The sequence below is a fragment of the Quercus robur genome, chromosome 6 (genome assembly GCF_932294415.1).
Source record: "Quercus robur chromosome 6, dhQueRobu3.1, whole genome shotgun sequence".
Classification (NCBI taxonomy): Eukaryota; Viridiplantae; Streptophyta; class Magnoliopsida; order Fagales; family Fagaceae; genus Quercus; species Quercus robur.
The window spans coordinates 5,187,073-5,209,875 of record NC_065539.1 but is presented as its reverse complement, the minus strand read 5'-3'; the positions used below and the strand labels follow the sequence as shown (position 1 = coordinate 5,209,875).

The 22,803-nt window shown below is 31.8% G+C and overlaps 3 protein-coding genes across 3 annotated transcripts; all 3 read left to right on the top strand.

The window, feature by feature from the left end:
• Positions 1-6,283: 6,283 nt before the first annotated feature.
• Positions 6,284-6,872, top strand: LOC126689616 (uncharacterized). The gene is made up of 3 exons (XM_050384849.1): positions 6,284-6,466; positions 6,588-6,707; positions 6,825-6,872. Exons 1-3 carry the CDS (start codon positions 6,317-6,319, stop codon positions 6,870-6,872), a joined length of 318 nt encoding a protein of 105 aa, XP_050240806.1. The 5' UTR covers positions 6,284-6,316.
• An 8,763-nt stretch (positions 6,873-15,635) lies between these two features.
• On the top strand, positions 15,636-22,498 carry LOC126732416 (ABC transporter G family member 1-like). The gene is made up of 7 exons (XM_050435261.1): positions 15,636-16,302; positions 19,209-19,288; positions 20,007-20,471; positions 20,665-20,967; positions 21,089-21,283; positions 21,423-21,509; positions 21,738-22,498. The coding sequence occupies exons 1-4, from the start codon at positions 15,807-15,809 to the stop codon at positions 20,761-20,763; spliced, it is 1,140 nt and encodes a 379-aa protein (XP_050291218.1). The 5' UTR covers positions 15,636-15,806; the 3' UTR covers positions 20,764-20,967; positions 21,089-21,283; positions 21,423-21,509; positions 21,738-22,498.
• Positions 20,866-22,349, top strand: LOC126689615 (ABC transporter G family member 1-like). The gene is made up of 3 exons (XM_050384848.1): positions 20,866-20,967; positions 21,423-21,509; positions 21,738-22,349. The coding sequence occupies exons 1-3, from the start codon at positions 20,866-20,868 to the stop codon at positions 22,347-22,349; spliced, it is 801 nt and encodes a 266-aa protein (XP_050240805.1).
• Positions 22,499-22,803: the final 305 nt, after the last annotated feature.

The following is a 22,803-nucleotide window of genomic DNA, read 5'->3' as shown; positions in this document are numbered from 1 at the left end:
ATAAAATTTCCTGAGGTGCTTGCTTGAACATTCTGTACTTCTGAAGTGCTTGCTTGAACAGTCTGAATATTGTCTTCTTCATCTTGATAACTGCTCCTTTGAAAGTGCCCACAGCATAATCTCTGTCTAATGTTTTGTCCTAACCTCCCAATATCAAGTCTAATTCTTTTCCTTGAGCATTCTGTGCAACTGATAATTTCCTCATCAAAGTTGGTATTTGTAGAGGAATTGAGGTTGTTATCCTGTGAGTAAGGTGTTATTGGGCTTGGAGAACTTGGTGGGCCTGGCCCAAGTGTCAAAGTTCCTACCCTATCCAACGGGTTGCTAGTTTGTGTTGCAATTAGTGATGTATCATGTTGTGTGGGCTCAGATTCATGGAAGGGACTAGTCAGATTTTGAGGTGTGACAGGTTGGGCTTCCTCTGTTTGATTTGGTAAAAGACTAGGCCCATCACTTGGCCCACTTGATTCAAACCTAAATCTCCCACAATCCACTCTCTAAACTAGGGTTTCTATAAAAGAATCTGGTGATTCTAGAATGCAGCCTTTCCTCCACGGACCATTTTGTGCAACCTTTGGTCGCTCTTCATTCAAGCTATCCAGATTGAACATTATGGCAGTAGTATCACTCTCTGTTTCCAAGTCTTCAAAGTGGGGGTGTTAGCTATTTCCATTTGTCACAAAAGGTTCATGGCCCTCAATCCAAGCCCATTTCAGAGAAGAGTTCTCAGGCAGCAACCAAGGGGGTGTAGAAGAAAAATTTGTGGTACGAGTTATGTGATCTGTTTGAGGATTAACCAGGGCATTTGGTTTAGCAAAGGTGGCTGCAACATTGTTAACAGCATTGTCCAAATCACTTAGATTGGGGTTAGTTGAAGCTAAGGAATTAGCAGGGGTAGGAGGTACAGTTCTGGGATTCAGATTGAGAAGGTTAATGGCTGCATGGAGTGAGGTGTGAAAATTTAGTGTTTGAGAGGTACGGGGTGTATGTGCATGATTGGGGAAAGGATTAGTGCTTTGAAGAAATGAGTTATTACCAGTTGAAGTTTCATGAGGTGTGGGCGGGGGACTTGGAGTACTAGGATCAGGGTAGTCACCAGAGAGGCTTGGAGGGCTTGCATGTCCAGTATTCAGGTCAAGATGTCCAAATCTGACCTGAGTAGTCCACCTTCTCTTGTGAAAAGCTCTAAGTTCATTGGAGAACTGTGGTTTCAACACTTCAAAATGAAACTGAACCTAGTGTATCTCTTGAATCCTTATCCTCTGCCTATATAACATCCTCTCAATGTCATCCATGCACTGTGTGCATTGCCTTCTAGTGTGTCCAATAAGCCCACATCTATTGCATAATTTATGTACCTTCTCATAACGACATTGTATCCAGAAATATGAACCTTCCTCCATGCGAAGCATAAAACCTGCAAGAACTGGAGCCCATGGGTCGATACACACCTTAATCCTCATAAATCTTATATTCCTAGGTATTTTGTCTTCCCAATCAACCCTTTCTACTATACCCATTAATTGGCCTAGATACTCTGCAAGATCTGAGTACTAATATTCTAAAGGAAGACCATTATCGCTTATGAGTTTGAGAGTGAAAGCTTGATGTGAACGTGTGGATGAAAAAAAAAATAAAAAAGAGTTTTGGATTAGGTTACATGCCAGGTGGAATATATACACTGAGCTACTCTTTTAAAGAATAAATACAAAATTAATGACTTTGTAAGAATTTTCTTTAAAAATACATACACACAGTGTCACAAGTATGAAGAATTTATGTATTGCTATTTTTGATAATTTACGTCTTAAACCGAAATTTTGATAAATACTTACCGAATATTCTGCTTTTTGAAGAGACGCAAATTAATTTTTTTTTTTTTTTTTAAACTGTGATTTTCTACATAATTTTAAAAACTTGAACCAAACTCACCCTAATAGTACGTCATTAAGACAGTCACATGTGACCCATGATATAAGTCTCCACCACATATATCTACCCTCTCATAATATGATAAAATTATTAGATACTCCTGGAGTATCATAAATGCGTACTCTCCCCTCTCACATGAATGGTGGGTCTCACTATGAATTTAATTAGTAAAACCCATCATTCATGTGAGAGGAGGAAGTACGCATTTATGGTATTCCGAGAGTACACAATAATTTCCCTCTCACATGGGTGACCTGGCTCCATAAATGTTTTTTTTTTTTTTTTTTTTTTTAGGATGCCACGATGCCAACCTTGTTGCTAAGTTGAAGCTTGAATATGGGCCTGTAGATATGGGCCAAGCCCGCGAGGTAAAAGTCAAGCTCCAGTTCGTGGGAGAGGAGGTTTCCGACCAATGGGATGCATGTGGATCTGGCAGCAGTGGAGTAGTAGTCGTTGTCGTTTTGTTAGATTTGGAGTGAATCGTGATCCATGCATACCAAGAGAGAGTAAAAATGACAAGAAGAAGAGTAAGAAGTAGTGAGCCCGAAGCTGGGTTTTTTCCATTGCTAAAATTTTGGAGGAAATCAGAGTTGAGAGTCATGGTTGATTGTTGCATGTTGCTTGCTAGTATTGGTTTGTGAAGTAGTGGAAAATTTATCATGTTTTGGTTACGGATTGAGATCAGGTGCGATACTCTAGAGTATCGGACTTGATGCAATTGGTATGGATGGGTGAGATTTAAAGTTACAAAAAACTTTAAATCTCAACCATTAAATATAAAAAAAATGAATAAAAGTAAAAGTAAAAAAGTAAAAAAAAAAAAAAAAAAAGTTGTGTAAGGATTGGGGTGAATTGCACGGCGCAATTGCATTTAGCAATATGCAATTGCACCGAATCCCAATCCTTTGGTTACATGTACCCACCCATGTCTATTGGGTTGGTCGCTCAGCCCAAAACTATCCAACTAATATAATTGGTTCATTTGGGCTTTGATATTGTTCATTGATTTTGGGGCTGATGTTTAGAATTATACAATCCAACACAATATATGCTCTAAACTAAAGTGGCAACAAGTTTAGTTGGAGGGGTTTTGTGGAGGACACAAAAGGGTTTTTTTTTTTAGTCCAATTCTCAATAGAGATTTGGACCTTTGGTTGCTCAATTGGGCTCATGGAATGAGTCTTTTTAATCACTAGTATTTGTGGAAGCACGTGCATGGAATGTGCTTGGTTAATGATAAAAGAATTAGGCTAAATTGCAAACTATACTCATAAAGTTTAGTAATATTTAGATTTTACATCCTGAAACTTCAGAATTTGGATTTTATCCCCTGAAGTTTGGGGGTGTTTGAATTTTACACCTAAAGTTTCAAAATAAAAAATTAGTTTATTGCCATATCAACAGAAACTAATTTTTTTTATTTTGGCTATCAGCCACATTAGCAATTTACATTCAAAAGATAACGTCATATGTTAAATTAACACAATATTGAAAAGTTATGGATCAAATTGACATAATTGAAAGGTTATGGACCAAATTAAAATATGGTGTAAAGAATAAATACCAAATAAATAGTTTACCCTTAGGGCCTGTTTGGATTAAAGGGAGAGGGAGAGAGAGTAGAGTTGGCTGAAAATAAGCTATTTTTGGGCCAATTTTACTCTACTCTACCATTCTGCCCCTCCCTCCCCCTCAATCCAAACGGACCATTAATCTTATTAATCCAAAAACAAGAAAAGGTGAATTGTAATGCCGTGTTTATCATTCATGATTACAATTACAATGATTATCTAATTAGGTGTATAATCGATGCATGACATTATCTACTACTTGCAAGTGGAAGTCCAAGTTAAAATTGCTTTGCTATTTTATAAATGTTAGAGATCCATAACCATTGATTTGCTAATTGTGATTCTAAATTTAGTTTTATTTTTAAAAAATTTATACACATATTCTCTATGAAATTTTTAGATTTTTGTTGGAGTGTGATAATAACCCTTGTATATTTATTATATATCTATTTAAGCATTATCTCCTTATCAACACACTTAATTTGTATAATGAAACTATGATTTGAGTAGTCTCTATTACTTATCTTTACATAATTTTTTGAATAAATTCCATTCATTGTGAGTAATTTTAAAATTTTAAGAAATCATGTGAAAAATGAGTTTACAAGAGTGTATGAGGCAAATAAGGGAGAATAGAGATCAAACTATAATTAACGAATAAAGAAGAACTAAAGGATCATTAATATCATGCTTAAATGTTTAAGGAGGAGTTGCTGGAGTGCTTGAGGCGTGTAATATGTTAGGAATGTTTAAATTAAGGAAAGAAATCAAAACGGTATAATCTAAAAAGGAAAAATCAAATTTGAGACTGATCAGGTGTATCTCTCTCCTAAAAAATCCAATTGACCCAAGGTCAGATGTTTTCGAATCGTTAAAGCACTACAATTTTCTAGTTTTGAGTTTTTCCAAAAATTTACACTTTTTGAATGCCAAATTTAACCCACAAGTAGCTGTTGCAAATTTGGGCAAAAATCAAATTAAAATTGGAAGAGTTTTATTTTCTTTTATGTCAGGGTTTTAACGTGGGCTGTGTGGTATGAATTTTGGACACCAAAATCTTGTATTTTATTATTTTCTCATGGCAGCTTAAACCCTTAACTAGGGTTAGGGGTTATGTTTCTTCTATATGGTATGATAATTCATTGTGATTCTTCCTAAATTTTGAGATAATAGCATATTTGATTGTTCAATGAGATTTTTGTTGATGTGTAAGTTCTTCCATGCTTTCAATAATTTCAATCATATTTTTTTTTATTGTTTAGATGAATTTCTCACAATTTCAAATAGAAATCAGGTTTTAAAATTAATAAGTTTTTCTAAAAACTATTCTAATCGCATTGTTAATCTAGGTTACCATGCATTTTTAGATTTTCTTAGTTCAACCGAATCATAGGTTTTGCATTGCTTAAGAACAATGAATTATGGAAAAAATTTATTTTTAGATCACAAATAATTCATATCAATTTAGGAAAGCACCTCGATGCCTTGGTTTTTGCATTATTGATTTAAATCGGTCATCGATATATATATATATATATATATATATATAAAACCGAAACTTTTGAAGCTCCCACAATTTTTCACATCAGCACAATATTTAAAAAATAAAAAATAAAATTAAAAACTATTTCCACTTAAAAATAATAATAATAATAAAAAAAACCGGATACTTATCTTAAAAAAAAAAAACAAAAACAAAAACCAAAACAAAAACAAAACAAAACCTAGCTTAACCCGAATCCTCTCTTTCAAACCTTATGCATTCAAATTTCAGATGCTCTCTCTTCCCTTCCGATTCTGCCGTTCAAAGTTCAGCCGTTCTCTCTTTTTTTCTTATAGCCAAAAACCATTTAGTTCTTTTTCCGTCAATGGCAGAGAGAGAAAGAGATCTGAGGGCTGCCACCATGTCAAACCATCACCCCACCTTCAGCCTAGCCTCCACCCATATACCGTCGGAACCGCTACAGTGCAGGTATTTTTAGACAAGAAAAATTGGTGTTAAATATGATTCAAGTTTTGTTATTTTGGGTTGAGTGTCTTATTGGGTTGATGGTCTTTAATTTAGGCATTTGGGTTATTAGTTTTAATTTCAAACGAAAAGAAGGTGAGAATGAGTTTTTTCAGTATTGGTTTCTTTTGAATTGTATGTACCAGTTGATTTTTCTGATTGATTTTGTTGAATTTTGGTCTGTGTCTGTGATTCAAATTTGAGAAAATTTTTAGTTGAAATTTCAGATACAATAGGTTTGGATAGATTAGTGGTTGATTAGAGTTTAAATTTCGTGTTTTTGATGACCAAGTTTATGGATACCCAGATTTGTTTTTATTTTTTATGGATGACCAAGTTTGTGATTTTTTAGGGATATTTCTGGGTTTTGCATGTTTGTTTGTATTACTTGATGAATGCAATCAGGCTAAGACAAACAAGTTTTTCTGTTGACAACTTAGGCGACATGGGGGAGGCATTGCTTACTTGAGTGGCACTGCTTCTGCTTTGTCCTTGTGTAGATACTATTTCATGTGATGGAGATAAATAATGATTATTCTAATGAAGCCACAAATGTCATTGTAGAAAATTTTATTAATTTTGAATAATACAGCTTTTCAAGTAGTCATGGGTTATGCACCTGGCTTCATTTTGATCCAGGGGTTCTGATTCAAGAGTACATGTTTTTGTAATCTGTTAAGTTAATAATTCTTTGGTAGAAAATGTTATCTTGAGTTATAACATGTGAAGAAGAAAAACCACTGTACTTCACTGTATTCAAAACGGAATCAATATATTTCAGAAAACTTGCAGATACAAGGGCATCATGTTTGTGTCCGAGTCAATTGGAAACAACACTCAGAAAAAGCTTATAAAAATAGATATCAGTTCAGACATTATGTGTCCATGGTGCTTTGTGGGCAAACAAAATCTTGACAAAGCTATAGCTGCATCTAAGGATCATTATGACTTTGAGGTTTGCTCTCTCTCTCTCTCTCTCTCTCTCTCTCTCTCTCTCTCTCTCTCTCTCTGTTTGCTAGTGTGTGTGCACGGATGTTTGTGTTCCCACTCTTATCTTTTATCAACTACATTTGCAGATTAGATGGCATCCATTTCAACTTAATCCTTCTGCCCCAAAAGAAGGCATCAATAGGAAAGAGTATTACAGGAACAAGTTTGGATCTCAAACTAAGAGGATAGAAGCTCGGATGTCAGAGGTTTTCCAAAAATTCTTTGAATCACTTATATACATATCATTGATTTGTTTGCATTAAGTTTGATTTGGCTGGTCATTGTATGCAATAAATAATTATGACTGTTTTGCAAATTTTCAGGTTTTTAGGGGCCATGGATTGGAATATAACCTTTCAGGACTCACATAAGCATAAAAACAGTTTTAAATATATGGATAATTTTATATAGGTGAGGAAGCTATGAAGCGACCTTAATCTATTGGAGATTCCACTAACATTGTCTTAAATGCACACAAGGGAAATACTCTAGACAGCCACAAGCTTATGCATTTCGCTGGGCAACAGGGTCTTGATAAGCAACATAATCTTATGGAGGTGCTCTCTCTTGGCTACTTCACTCAGGCAAAATTTATTGGTGACAAGTAAGTTGGGTTGTAACGTTTGATCTTTATATTTTCTAAATGTTTAGGCTGTTTGCATAAATTTTATTTTCTTGTATACAATTCTTAAAATTATTTTTCTTATAGATTGATGTTTTATTTAACATGAATACCATGTAGAATGCATCCTCCTCCAAAAAAAAAAAAAAAAAAAAAACTTTCAAAGATCTGAGTTATTAGAGACTAAACAACTGGACAGATCTTCATTTCGACTTTAGCTTCACATGTTCAACTCACTTATCTAAATAAAATTGTAGGAAATTTATTGCTTTCTAGAACCAAAATTTCTGCAATTATTGACCATTCTACTTTAGTTTGACATGGCACTGGCAATCAACTAAAACTGCTAGTCCCCAGCAGTTTGTGCAAAGAGTTACTTCTTTGCATAAAATATAGATTAAAGCTTCTTAGATTGTGAAAGAATCTATTGCAGAGAGATTATTAGAGTCAAAGCAATTATGTTGCTGCTGCAATTCTTATAATTCTTTTGAATAAGAGTATGAAATTGAAACTTTGAAAGTTTTTTGCCTGTTTGTTGTTGGTGCTTCTAACTACTGGAAAATATCTACGAAATTCTCACAATCACTAAATCAGTTTTGCTTCCGACCATTATGTATAACATTTTATCCTTCAAAATAGTCAGCATTCATCATTAAGTTTACTTCCAATCAACAAAAAAGTTCGTACATACCTCATTATGAGACATCCGTAGGAAACATGGATTAGTAGAACTCCTGTTTATTGCTATGAACAAATTTTTTTTCAATAGAACATCGTTGTCCAAGTTTTACTTCGAGTGTACAATTTGAAAAATATTACTTTTGTTAGGTGCCCGAAGAAGTCGTCCTTCCTGTGCAAATAGAAAATCTGAATGGAATAGAATATGTTTTCCAAATACAACTAAATGACTATAATCTTAAGTATGGATGGGAATTCTACACTCTCAAGAAAGTTTTTGAATCTTTTGAAAATACTGACAAAGCAATTTAGCTTGATAAAATGTCAGAAGTACGTATTTTTTAATATAGCAAAATTACAAATTAGATATTTAATTTGTTTATGTTGTAATACATTTATCAACCTGTTTTATTGTCATGCTTACATCAGTGATACTTCAAATGAATGTAGTAGCAACTTATCAAGTGAACAAGGTGGTGATTCTACAAAGTTTCAAAAAGTTGATGTTCAAAACAATGTGCAACTCACACCAACATCTATACTCAAGGAAAGCAAAAGAACATATTCAGTGACTATTACAAAGCAACAAAGGAAGAAGATACAAAACACACTTTTTAAAGTTTTTTTTTTTTCAATTTATTTGAAATATTGATTAAGTAGTTCTTTAAATTTGTGTTTCATACATTTTATGGATAATTGAAGATGTTAAAGATTTAATTCTTCATTTTATTTTAAACTTAAGTTTGATTTTTATTTTTCATTACGTAATTTAATGTTTCATATCAAAGATAGGAAACTATAAGACTGGAATTCTAATGTACAATCAAAGAGGAAGAGAAAAAGAATATTTTATATCTTTATACACAATAGCTTTCCCATGCATCGCACAGGTTAGCGACTAGTTATTATTATTATTATTGTTAACAATCACAAAGTAAAATTACTTTTCTTCTTCACCCAAATTGTTGTTTAATTGCATTATTTTTGAATTTATCTTGCTCCTTATAGTTTGACATTCAGTATTTTGAGAATTATATTACTACGATCTCCTACACTTGGGTCTGAGCAAGCTGAATATTGCTTGATCATAATTAGATGTTGGCCACTTTTTCATTTTCTTCCTCCATAACCAATCTCAAGCACTTTTTGACCTTGGACTCTCGTGCAGGTTATATATATGTTTTTTAGATTTCATTCTAGCTTTTGATATTTGATTTTTCAAAGTTAAAGTTTGTATAGAAGTTAGATTTTTGATGGGTTGCTACTTGATCAATGATCATGATGAGATCTTGGCTGCTTCATCCCCTGACCGGCTAACCTCATGCACTTTCTTTAATCTCTAATTTAAATTTTTTGTATGGTAAATTGGTGATGTTAGAGTTGTCGTGACATTTTGTTATGTCTTTAGCATTACTTACAAACATAATCTTTAATTTCTTAAACAAAAAATATATATAAAAGTTCAAATAACATCAAATATAGCCCTAAAGCCAACAAGATTAAGCCAAAAAACAACAAATTAAACAAAATATTCAACAAAAGCTCATTCTAAAACAAAAAAAATAAAAACCCCTAATTATTCAGATTCGTAACTTGATCAATCCATTCCATAAAAATAATTAAATGATTTTTAATTTCATTTTCCTAAAAAAAGGTACCAATAAAGAGATTGTAACTGTGAGTTTTTCTCAGTGACGCTGGGAGCTTTGCTCCTAAATAGCTTGGCTCGCAATTGCAACACGTATCATTCATTACTCACTTTATTACTCTCATTTCAGCATTGTTAATTCTCACTTAATTTCGCATAAGTTCCTTTTTGCTTTTTAATTTTTTTTGTAGAAGGAAATTGTAAAATTTCATGCATTTGCAATTTTTTTTGGGTGATGACGATATATTTAAGATTTATTTTCATTAAATTTTTTATAATGTTTCTTAATAATCACCCTAGAAACAATTCCTACAGCCGCCACACTTAGCTTAAATGCAATGATTTTGAACTAGTTTTTCTTTGAAATTATTATATATTGATGTTCTCCACTTCTACTAAATCATTTTGTAAAAGTTGGTTTTCAACCTCTCATTTTTTTTCCTTACGATTTTTTTATCATCGTTGGTGAAAAATTGTCATTCAAAAATTTGGATGTTCTTCTTTCTTCATTACAATGAATATTTTATTTTAAGATTTTCAAATTTTTCTTATTAACATTATGAAGTTCACACAAAATTAAAATCACGCAAGTTGGTACGTTTAAATAGAACAAAATATATCTACAATATTATAACTTATCTAGTCTTTCTAAATGTTTGATTTTTTTTAATTAATAATCAAACAATTCCATTACGTCAATTTCATTTTAATAAAAAATTTTTTAACCATAGAGCTCTTTGGGATGCAAAGGAGCTATGATTGCAACAAAAATATCATTATTATTAATCAATATTTTTTCAAGAATAATAATAATATATAAGTTATAATTTACAAAGTACTAAAAAAATGTTGGGAAAATTATTCAATTTTTTATTTTTATTATAGTTGATATTTCCGTGCATAAGCATGAGTTACAAACTAATTTTTATAAATTTATAGTAAAATTTAATATTATGATAGTTTGATCCAAGTAAAAGTCTATTATCTAAATTAAAAAAAAAAAAAATCTACTCCAACTAGAATTTTAAGAAATTTTAAATAAAATTTTATATTATTATAGTCAGTGGTGGCTATAGGAATTTTTTCAGGGTGGTCATTAAAAAATTTAATAAAAATAAAACTTGAATATATTGACATAAAAAAAAAAAAAAAACTCAAATACATTAAGTTTTAAATTTCCTTCTATGAGTTTTTCATATTTTGAAATTGTTCTATCAGCTACATCTTTTTCAATATACACAACCAAGTAATTATTAAACTACTGATCTTCCATTCAATTACTAACATCTTCCTATTAAAAAAAAAAAAAACAACATCTTGCCTAAATAAGTAACAATATAAACAAAATGCATCATCATTTTTTATGATATATTCTTACCAATATTTTGTATTCTTTAAACTAATCAGGATTTAATCAATGCAATGCTTCACTAATTTCTTTTTTAGTGAAATTATGGCTAAAACCTCTTTGTAAATATGCTCTTTTTATTTTTCCCTGATCATTAGGATAAAAATATGAGACCCTTTCTCGTAACCATAGTCTAGGATCTAAAAAAAGATTATTCAAATAAATACGAATTTGCTTAGAAGATGACTTTTGCTATAAAAGTGATTTCTTTATAAGAATTTTGTCCATAATGCTAACAAAAGAATAAAGGGTAAACTAAAAGTTCATTCAACATATATATTCAACTTAGGCATTATCATTACATTCATGTTCAATAAAGTATTAAAGCATTATTTTAGTGCATATGTGTATGTATAAGATGTATAACATAAATCCAATAAATTAAGCTAAAGACAAAAGCAAGCATTAACCAACTAACTATTGGAAAATATGCAAATTTTTTTTTTTTAAATAGCAATTTTAAAATATATCTTTTGAAAAACAATTTAAAATATTACATTAATTAAACATTAGATTTGAGTTTTTAGGCTAATTTGTTTATTTGGGCAATTTTTGAAAAATGCTACGTCCATAATATTTTCATAACAAATTCAAGATGAAAATTGTTAGTGGTTCTAATTCACATATCACTGAAATTGTTTTTTATTTATTTATTATTATTATCTACTAATAACAACTTGTCGCTTAGAATTTGTTGTAAAGGTATTGTAGAAATATTGTGAACATGGCATTTCTCGCAAATTTTGGTTTAATTTTCAACGGACCAAAATTTTGGAGAGGTTAAATTTTATTTTTAACGGGCTTAAATTTTTATTTAAAATGTTCAAGTTTCTTTTTAGGTTGGTTAGGTTTTTTATTTTTTATTTTTTATTTATTTTTATAGGGTGGTTAACAACAAACATTAATTTTTTTTTTTAAATTTATGGTATAAAAATTATTTTTTCCAAGTGCAGGTTCCTGTGACCACCCTAAGTATAGATAGTATATATTTGTTTTGAACATCAATCATAATTTTGTGTATTGATATGGTAAAACTAACAAACTACATGCCATGCTTACGCCCGCTAGCTATTAATTAATAAGATAGTTAATTTACTCAACTGACTCAATAACTATTACTGGAGTAAAATAAATTTGATAATTTTGTAAAATATTTTATTTTTTAAATATAATTTTTAATTAATCTATCTAGCATGAGAATTCTACTAGTAATGATAAAGATAATAAAAACAAATGGAATAAAAAAAATGTGTATATATATATTGTAGGAATAAGGGGCCCAAAAGTATATACAGGACCTTGGGCCTTGGTCGAAGACGTTGAGTGGTCCGATAACATATAAACAATATTAAAGATATAAGACTCAGAGCCCCATAAGTAAGCTACAAGTGAGAGGATTGGGGAAGGTAGGCCGATGAGGAATATCCCCTCGGCTAAACGGAGCAAAAATCAAAATGGTTGTCCTATCATTCAGGGTGACATTCTAGGAAGTTCTATTGATAAGGACATGCATTATGAATGTACAGGAGAGATGGAAGCTAAGAAATATCTAAGAAAAAGCTATTACCACCGCATTAAATGTTCTGTAGCTAACTCTTTGGTTGCATTAATGAAGAAGTGATATCTGAACAGTGTTTTTCAACCTTACAGCTACCCCTAAAGACTTCAGGAAAGTGCTGATGGGACAGAGATTAACACAAACAATCTACTATCCACGTGGAGGGTAGAAATGAGAAGGGAGAGATAATATAAATTAGAAGGAGGGCCCTAAGAAAAAGGGATCGAAGAATTAAGAAAGAAATACTGTAGCAATTAGAACTATATTTGTAACCAACTTCAAGTAATATATATAAGAATTGATCTCCTCGGATAGTGAGTGCTGATGGGACAGAGATTAACACAAGCAATCTACTATCCACGTGGAGGGTAGAAATGAGAAGGGAGAGATAATATAAATTAGAAGGAGGGCCCTAAGAAAAAGGGATCGAAGAATTAAGAAAGAAATACTGTAGCAATTAGAACTATATTTGTAACCAACTTCAAGTAATATATATAAAAACTGATCTCCTCGGACAGTGAGTACTGATGGGACAGAGATTAACAAAAGCAATCTACTATCCACGTGGAGGGTATAAATGAGAAGGGAGAGATAATATAAATTAGAAGGAGGGCCCTAAGAAAAAGGGATCGAAGAATTAAGAAAGAAACACTATAACAATTAGAATTATATTTGTAACCAACTTCAAGTAATATATATAAGAACTGATCTCCTCGGACAGTGCCAATGATAATTTTCCTTAGATAAAACTAGTCCACTTTTACTTTATTGCCATCTAGATCAATTATAATTGTTACCTAACTGATTGTAACCTAGTTTTCCAGCCCCTCTCTACAAATCCATTATATTAAACTTATTGAGTCTAGATCCACTTACTTGTTTAAGCAAGTTGGCTTAAGGGCCAACTTGCGTCCTTACATATATATATATATATATATATATTTTAATTAATTTCCGAACTAAAAGGAATATCATGCAAATTTTAAAGGAAAAAAAAATAGTAAAGAAAATTACAAAATGTTTTTAATGGGATATGTGTCATTAAATGATACTCGGCAGGCGGTGCAGGCGTGCAGCAATTAATGTACCCTTTTTTAATGGATGAAAATGAATCACTTAGAAGTAATTAATACTCCTTGGGTTCACCAAAAAAATATTAATGCTCCTTGAGCTACCTATTAATAAAACCTGCCCCCAATGAATACCTTTTGCAGTTTCCACTTTGGTAGTTGGGACTTGGCCCGCTTTCAAAAAAAAAAAAAAAAATGAAAAAGTTGGGACTTGGCCCACTTGGGAGTACTTTTGGGAGCTTAAAATGACATATTTGAGATTTCACATTAACTTATTCAGTTTTTGCTAAAAAAAGGCTAAATATTCTTATATTTGAAAATCGATGCAAGGAATAATGATTGAATGTGATGGGTAATTGTTTAAGCTAGATTGAATTTGGAAATGAGAATTACTTAGAACAATCAATAGGTGGTTAGGCACCTTTGTAAAGAACACAAGGTTTTCAAAGAAAAGTTCTCCAAGATTTTTTTTTTTCATTCACTAACAAAAAAAACCCTTCATTACAATGCTTATCATGGATATTTATAGCCTAGGGTTAGTTATTGGTGATGACACTAACTCATATTTATCACATGTTAGATTACAATTGTAACATATTAATCGAATGTTATATTTAATACAAGAAGAGAAATGTTATGTTTACAATACTTGCATGATAAATTATAAATGGTAGGTTGTTGTTGATGTGTAAAGAAGTAATTTCAGTGATAAGTTTAAATTATAATTAGTAATAATTTATAACATATGATTTGTTATGCAAATGTTGTGAAGTAACACTTCTCATTTAATAAAGCACATGACTTATACTTCTAATGAGTAATGACTTCTTAAAATCCAGCATTTGTATGTGCCTCTAATTAATTTTTCATCCAATTTTCAAATACTACAAATTTTGTACATGGGAATAATTGGATATAGTTACAATAACCGCATGTGACATGTGAAATACAGCCCTTAGGATTGGCTAGCCTTGTGTGTCATGTCACTTTGTTGTGCCACATCACTATGTCAAGTTAACATCTTCCATATATTGTATTAGACTTATGTATTATGGAATCAATGAGTTTTTTAATTGGTAAAGTCTCTGATGGTTGAATAAGAAATATGAGGTTCAATTCCTGTCTATACCAAAAATTGATTAGTGTCTTGATCTGATGATAAAGAGCTATTATCAAAAGTGGACGCCATAACTTGAAACTTTCTCCAAAAACATAAAAGAAAAAGAAGAAGAAGAAGAAGAAGGTGGCCACACAAGCCTAGGAGAAAGCGTAAGGGATGTTAGTTCCTTTATCATCTCAGCAAAAGTTCCTACTGCTCAAGTCTACTTTGCAAGTATCGGTGAAGATTGTATTGTTCAAACTATATTGATGCAGGTATATAAGTTTTCATTATGTCAAGTGTGAATTCATTTACTTGTTATATTTTATATTTAAAGTCTCTTAAGTAAATTCCGAACTAACTCAAGTAAAATTCATAAAATTTGGTAAACAAATATATATATATATATATAGATTACATAACTTTCACAATTTTCTTTTTTATCATTTAAAATTTTAGAACATACGACTATATATCAACAAGTGTGAGCCTCAAGTTTCTTAAAATATTATGACAATAGTATTAGTATTATTTTAAGGCAAATTTTAAATACAGTTTCTTAAGTGGTATATCTTAAAATTTTCAATTAAATTATGTTTAGGATTTGTAGTTAAATTTTATTTAATATTTTAAATCAATTTTTCTAGGATACATCCAATCATATCAGCTTGTGATTGGAATACATTACTTACATCAGACCACATTAGTGAAAAGTGAAATTATTGTGCATTAATACACTAAACACGTTGTGAAATTAGACATGAATTTAGATGTGTCTATAATACTCTATAGGGTTTCCATTTTATATTAGATGATGTGATACACTCTTGACTCTTGCTTGTAGACACTATAGGGTTTCCGTTTTATATTAGAAAATATGATAATGTGAGACTCTTACATTCATTTAATTAGAGAGATCTAATATAAATGCAAGTAGAAGAAACATCACGTTATTATATATATATACACAAAATTATCTACTAACTACATCTTCTTCTTCTTCTTCTTTTTTTCTCAATTTAATGGCAAAAGTTTTAACTTTCTCGTCATACATTCTCAAAAAAATCTTTCACGTCCTAGGAGAAAGAGCAAAATAAGTTTTTTTTTTTATTTATTTATAAAAAACCATAAAAATATCACCTTGAATTGCTCTCTCCCTCTCTCTCTCTCTCTCTCTCTCTCTCTCCCCCTCCAACCCTATAGGCTACAGCAAGAAAATAGAATGGATTCTTCAATTAATGTTCCTCGATGGACACCAAACCCAAGTCCATCAAAATCATTACTAAAAGAGGCCGAGACAAGTGCAAGATTTGATGATGATATAGAGATGCAAAGCATAGCTTCTGGAGAAGAAGATGGCAGGTCGACATGTACCACAGACAAAATGTTATTCCCATTTAGCATTGCTCATGGCTTCGCTATTTCTAGTGCTCCCCACGTAGAGATTCATGAAGCATCATCTCTAAACTCCCATGTTACACAAACGTTGGCGATAGAACAAGAAAATTACTTTGCATTCAAGGAAGTTGATTTTGTGTCAAATAGAGATCTAGGTCTTTTCTTGACATGGAAGGAGCTGTTGGTTACAGTGCCTGATGGAAAAAGTGGCCGCCGGCCGATACTTGAGGGGCTTACTGGGTACGCTGAACCGGGAAAGATGCTGGCTATCATGGGTCCTTCTGGCTGCGGCAAATCAACTCTTTTGGATTCTTTGGCAGGTAATCTTTCAATTTCAGAAATGACTGTTTCTTCTTTCTCTCTTTTATTATTATTATTAGTATTATTTAATAGCCATCAAAAAAGAAAAGCAATCCACAGTCATGGTACTGAACACGTTATATTAAGTTATGAAATTGACATGATAAAGGGTAAAATTATTATAATTTTTTTTCTTATAATTGATATGATAATAAATTTATTGGTCATAACAAAAAAATTAAGTTATGAAATAAAAATATATTTTCTTTTTTCTAAATAAAACAGTTAAGAATGAACAATTTGTAAGTTTGTATACTCTACCAAATATCTTTATAAGGTATAGTTAAAAAAATATAAGTTCTCTCTCCAATAATATTGGTTACCTAATCAAGGTGGAATTTAAAGCTTTCCAAAAAAATAGGTGGAATTTTAAAGGTCATACAAAAAATGCTATTCCCACTCCTTCTGTATAGTATCTATGTACATATCTTTTTTTTTTTTTTTTTTTTTGTGCTAAAAATGTGCATCTCTAATTCGAAGTATTGATTTTGCATTACAATCTTCTTCTTTTTTTCATATAAAAAAATGTGCAAAATGATATCCACATATTACGGACGTAGTGCACGCACAAAAAATGCAAAATTTATGAAACTAGTAGAAATAGCCTTCCCCTTCCGTTTTAAAACTCTTTTTCTCTAATTGGTTGTGCTCAAGATATTTATGTAATTTGAGATAAATGGCCTAATTACCTAGGCAATATTTAGACCCCAAATTTTAATTACAATTAAGTTAATTAAGATAATTAAACAATTAATGCGGATTTATGTAATTAATCAAATTAACTAAGCATTGAAATCACAATTTTATAAATAGACAAATTTAACCAAATAAATTTTCTCAAAAAAAAAAAAAAAAAACCAAATAAATGGCAGGATAGGTCTAGCAAGTCATCTCCTATATATAGTGGGAAATGAGAGTATAGATAGTCGATATAGGTAGGGTACAACAAAGGATCCAAATAACAAAATTTCCTATTGTGTGGAGGATTCGTAGGATAGGTCTCACAGGTCATCTCACGAAATCAATTTTCAATTGAATTTTAAAACTTCACACTCAACCCACATCCTATTTTTGTGGGACATGGTTTTGCAAATCATCTACTTCTAGAAGCTTCGAAATTAATGGACCTCCAAATTGAATTTTAAGCCCAACCCAATTACAAGTAAAGCTCACAAATTCAAGGAAACTAGTCGCTAACCCTTGCGATGCACGGGAAAACTATTAGAAAATAATAAAGCATGCATATATTAAAAGACAATTTAAGTTCATGTGTGCTTGCAAGGGATACATACCTAAATAGTTCTTGCGGTAGAAATAAAAGTCTTATCTTTGAGATAAAGAACTGATGTAAACAAACTAACCTTACATAAAACAAATTTAAAAAAAAAAAAAAACATAAAATTGATGTCACGGGAAATTCAGCCACATAGTAGTAATATATAAATTTCTTAAAACCTAAACCTAAACCTAAACGTAAGGACTAAATATTTATGCGCCTTCTCTTGCTTTCCTGATGTATTTGGTTAAAAACATAAAACTGATGTCACGGGAAATTCAGCCACATAGTAGTAATATATAAATCTCTTAAAACCTAAACCTAAACGTAAGGACTAAATATATAAACAAACTAACCTTACAAAAGCTGAACTTTATAAGCTAAAATCTATACCGTGAGTTGTAGATCTTGAATGTTATACCGTGCGTTTAGGGCTTCCTACATCTGGAGAGAGAGAGAGTTTGCAGAGACCAAAGAAAATCTCTCTATAGCTTAAGAAACACAATATACTAAAATCAAAGAGATAAAATTTTCAGAGGACAAAATATTATAGATAATTTAAAAGAATTTTGGTTTAATTCTTGAACACCGCAACTCCATAAAATTCATACTAATAATAATATTTTATGATAGCGCAGTTAGAATTTTGGTTTAATTCTTGAACACTAATTAAATTGGAAATTGATTATATGAGTATTCAATGGTGAACAAAGTACTATGTATTAATTAATATATAAACAAAACTAACCTTACAAAAGCTGAACTTTATAAGCTAAAATCTATGCTGTGCATTGTAGATCTTGAATGCTTTAGGGCTTCCTACGTCTGGAGAGAGAGAGTTTGCAGAAACCGTGACTTTATATTTCTTAACTTGAGAGAGGGGTAAGGTTGCTAGGGTTTTGTAGATCTTGAATGCTTTAGGGCTTCCTACGTCTGGAGAAAGAGAGAGTTTGCAGAAACCGTGACTTTATATTTCTTAACTTGAGAGAGGGGTAAGGTTGCTAGGGTTTTGAGGAGTTATAATTTTTATTTATTTATTTATTTTTTAAATATTGTGCTGACGTAAAAAATTGTTGTGCTAGCAAAGGATTCGGTTTTTTTTTATATATATATATATATATATATATATATATAGATTAAGCATAAATGACAAGAAATTGATATGGAATAAAGGCGATACTAAATGCACGGTAATTACAAGAATATATAACTTAACATAAATAATGGGAGATCTACATATCATTTCAATGCAAAATATTCATGTATTCATTGCCTGAAATTTAAAGAATAAACAAGTTAGTAAATAAATAAAGTATGCAACGGAGACAGAGGGTTCGAGGGGTTTGGAAATAGGATATTAACAGTATCGTGGAATGGGTGAGGGAAGAAGGGATGGATTAAAGAGGAAGAGTGAGATAAGAGTATAGAGGAGAGAGAGAGAGAAATCAAAATGAAAGATTTACATAAGTGGTAATACGGGTTACGTGGGGCTTTGGAAACCAAGTGAAGGAGGAAAATAGAAATATGAAACATTATTAAATTCCATTGATTTAAATATGGAAGTCATTGATGAGCAACTAGCTATTGCAGGAAGGTTAAGTTCAAATACGCGGCAAACTGGGGAGATCTTGATAAACGGACGAAAAGAAACGCTTGCTTTTGGAACATCGGTATGCAAAAAGGGTTATATGTGTGTATTGTGTTTACCTATGGATATGTAAGGTGTATTTGGATAGAACTTATTTTGCTGAAACTGAAAACTGAAAACTGAAAACACTGTAGCAAAATAATTTTTAAATGTGTGAATAGTACTGTGGGACCCATTTTTAATGAAAAAATTGATAAAAAATGAAATTTGTGGGTCCGTGAACAGTGCATATGTGCACTGTTCACAGCAGAAAGTCAAGTTTTGCGGTTACTGTTCATTGAACAGTAACCGCAATACTCAAAACTCGTGAAAACAAAAAAAAAAAAAAAAAAAAAAAAAAAAAAAAAAAAAAAAAAAAAAAAAAAAAAGAGCAGCAAAACGCAGCAACCCAAACGCAACGCAGCTTAAGTGGAAACCAAACACACACGTAATGTGCTTAATCCATCAAAATACTTTCTCATGAAATTATATGGACTAGATGATTGTCATTGCTTGATTTCATTAATAATTCAGAGTGGAGTTTATAGTGTTCCTTTGTATTAGAACTTCATTCACTCTCCTTGTGTGTGAATGTTTCTAAAAAAGAAAAAATCCTTGAAGTACTTCTCATTAATTTCTAAGTCTCAAGGTCTAGATAAATTAGAACTTGGGTTAAAACGTAAACTGTGCTGTGATTTTTTTTTCCCAAAAAATTGCCACCTAAATTGCCCTTTAACTTTTTCTTACTTTCCATGATTTAGGCCTATGTGACTCAGGATGACACCTTAATGACAACACTGACAGTAAGGGAAGCTGTTTACTACTCAGCACAACTCCAACTGCCTGATTTAATGTCAAGATCAGAGAAGAAAGAAAGAGCTGAGATGACTATAAGGGAGATGGGGTTGCAAGACTCCATAGACACAAGAATAGGAGGGTGGAGCATAAAAGGCCTTAGTGGTGGACAAAAGAGAAGGGTTAGCATTTGTATTGAAATATTGACGCGCCCAAAGCTTCTTTTCCTTAACGAGCCAACTAGCGGGCTAGACAGTGCAGCATCTTTCCATGTCATGAGCAGAATCGTTAAGCTAGCTCGTCAAGATGGAAGGACTGTTATTGCATCAATCCATCAACCGAGCAGTGAAGTTTTTGAGCTCTTCAGCAATCTTTGCCTCCTTTCTACAGGCATGACAGTCTATTTTGGTCCTGTTTCAATGGCAGAGGAGGTACAAGAATATTTATTTTACAATACATTCATGTAAAATCAACATTGTCTCTCACCTTTTTAAACCTTATTGAGTTCATCTTTTTTCTTTTAAAAACTAAATAAAAAATAAAATAAAATCTTTGTAGCATGCATCAAATGAACTGTTTAAAATAAATTTATGAATTCTAGGTATATATAAACTTTTTATGCAGTTGTTTGCTTCAAATGGCTTCCCATGCCCAACTCTGAGAAACCCATCTGATCACTACCTTAGAATTATCAACAAGGACTTTGATGCAGTAAGAATATAGATTTTTCTCATTACCATCCCTCTACTATTTGATATAATCATCATGGATGACAAATTGTGAACCATTCGTTATCAAAACTGGGACATTGGGCAACCTGGTGGCATGATAAGGACTGAGGAAGTCATTAATATTCTCGTCAAGTCATACAAGTCATCTGGGACTTTCCAGAAAGTTCAACAATTGGTATCTAAGATATACCAACAGGTAGTTATTAATGTTAATACTAATTGATCAATCATTATCTTCTTAAAATTGAAAAGAAAGAGAGTTAATTTATAAAGAAATATACAAGTTAATAACTAAGGCTAAGTTCTTTGTTTTATAGAAAGGAGGAACTTTGGAGAGGAAGGGAAGCCACGCAAATTTCATAACCCAGTGCCTAGTTCTAACAAGGAGATCCTTTGTGAACATGTATCGTGATTTAGGCTATTATTGGCTTCGTCTTGCAATCTATATTGCATTGTGTTTATGTGTCGGGACTATCTTCTATGATGTTGGATTCACCTTTGGCTCCATTTAGGTAATGGATGAATATAATAAATTTTCTATTATGTCTTAACAGGGACTACATGTAACATAGTGATCATATCATTCCGAAGCTAATTGATAATTTGAAACTGATAATCTAGTACATGCTCAACTCTATTTTAAATTTATAGGCAAGAGGTTCAATGCTGATGTTTGTTGCGGCTTTTCTGACTTTTATGGCAATTGGTGGATTTCCTTCTTTTCTTAAGGATATGAAGGTCGGTCACTTTTTAAATCTTGAATAATTTCATATGAAAGACATTTTTATATAGAATAAAAGCTATTACACATAAGAAAAAACAATTGAGACTATGACTTTTCGTTGAAAATTATGACTTCAAGTCATAGTTTTAGTTGCCTTTTAATGTGTGTAATAAAAAACTACTTTTTTTTTTTGTTGCTACACATACTTTGACCTTTATATTTATTCTTCAACAATATATCAGATCTTTGGGCGTGAAAGATTGAATGGGCACTATGGAGTTGGCGCATATGTGATTGGAAACACGTTGTCTTCCATTCCTTACTTGCTTATCATCTCATTAATTCCTGGAGCAATAGCTTATTTCCTTGTTGGCCTTCAAAAGAGTTTTGAACACTTTGTCTACTTTGCATTGGTCCTCTTTGTGTGCATGATGTTGGTTGAAAGCCTAATGATGATCGTTGCGAGTATAGTGCCAGATTTCCTCATGGGTATCATTACTGGAGCTGGAATACAAGGTGTGATGATGCTAAATGGAGGTTTCTTTCGACTACCAAATGATCTTCCTAAACCTTTTTGGAGATACCCAATGTACTATATTGCATTCCATAAGTATGCCAACCAAGGATTCTACAAGAATGAGTTTGAAGGATTAACATTTCCTAATAACCAAGTCGGTGGTTCACCTTCCATTACTGGTGAAGAAATCTTGCGAAATACTTGGCAGGTAGAAATGGGCTACTCCAAGTGGATTGATCTTGCTATCTTGTTGGGGATGGTGGTTTTATATCGGCTTATGTTTTTGGGCATTGTAAAGATTGTCGAAAAGGTTAAGCCGGTTGTTAAAGCTCTTTGATTTGGACCTTCCAAGCATTCGAAACAGATCGCAAAGAACACTTAGCTAATATTCAATCCTTCACTTCAGGGGTAGAACCGAGAATTGCTATTTGGGGGCCAAGCTTAAACTATTTATTTGCAATTATTCATGAACAACTCTCAGTAGAATGTGTGTGTGTATATATATATATTTATCAAATATAATACTTATTAATACTTAAAAAACTAAATGACCAATTGAGTATTTTAAGGTCATTCCCCCCCCCCTCCCCCCCCCCCGCGCGCCTTAAAGTATAGTATCTTTTATTCCTTTGAACAACTGAAGCACATAACATTCAAGACATTAAATATATGAATACAATAGGGAAAATGCTGAAACCACAAACTATTTTACTAACTGCTTAAGTTTTTTTTTTTTTTTTTTTTTTTTTGAGAAGGAAGACTTTTATTGAAAGGAACTAAAGAGCGGCCAA

What these genes read in the sequence shown, in the direction of transcription:
- LOC126689616 (XM_050384849.1), top strand. Translation starts at nt 6,317, where the DNA reads ATGTTTGTGTCCGAGTCAATTGGAAACAACACTCAGAAAAAGCTTATA. An exon ending in AGGATCATTATGACTTTGAG is followed by an intron (nt 6,467 to 6,587) that starts GTTTGCTCTCTC and finishes CTACATTTGCAG; the next exon opens with ATTAGATGGCATCCATTTCA. An exon ending in TAGAAGCTCGGATGTCAGAG is followed by an intron (nt 6,708 to 6,824) that starts GTTTTCCAAAAA and finishes GCAAATTTTCAG; the next exon opens with GTTTTTAGGGGCCATGGATT.
- LOC126689615 (XM_050384848.1), top strand. Translation starts at nt 20,866, where the DNA reads ATGATAAGGACTGAGGAAGTCATTAATATTCTCGTCAAGTCATACAAG. An exon ending in TATCTAAGATATACCAACAG is followed by an intron (nt 20,968 to 21,422) that starts GTAGTTATTAAT and finishes TTAAATTTATAG; the next exon opens with GCAAGAGGTTCAATGCTGAT. An exon ending in CTTTTCTTAAGGATATGAAG is followed by an intron (nt 21,510 to 21,737) that starts GTCGGTCACTTT and finishes ACAATATATCAG; the next exon opens with ATCTTTGGGCGTGAAAGATT.
- LOC126732416 (XM_050435261.1), top strand. Translation starts at nt 15,807, where the DNA reads ATGGATTCTTCAATTAATGTTCCTCGATGGACACCAAACCCAAGTCCA. An exon ending in TCTTTTGGATTCTTTGGCAG is followed by an intron (nt 16,303 to 19,208) that starts GTAATCTTTCAA and finishes TAGCTATTGCAG; the next exon opens with GAAGGTTAAGTTCAAATACG. An exon ending in CTGTTTCAATGGCAGAGGAG is followed by an intron (nt 20,472 to 20,664) that starts GTACAAGAATAT and finishes CTTTTTATGCAG; the next exon opens with TTGTTTGCTTCAAATGGCTT.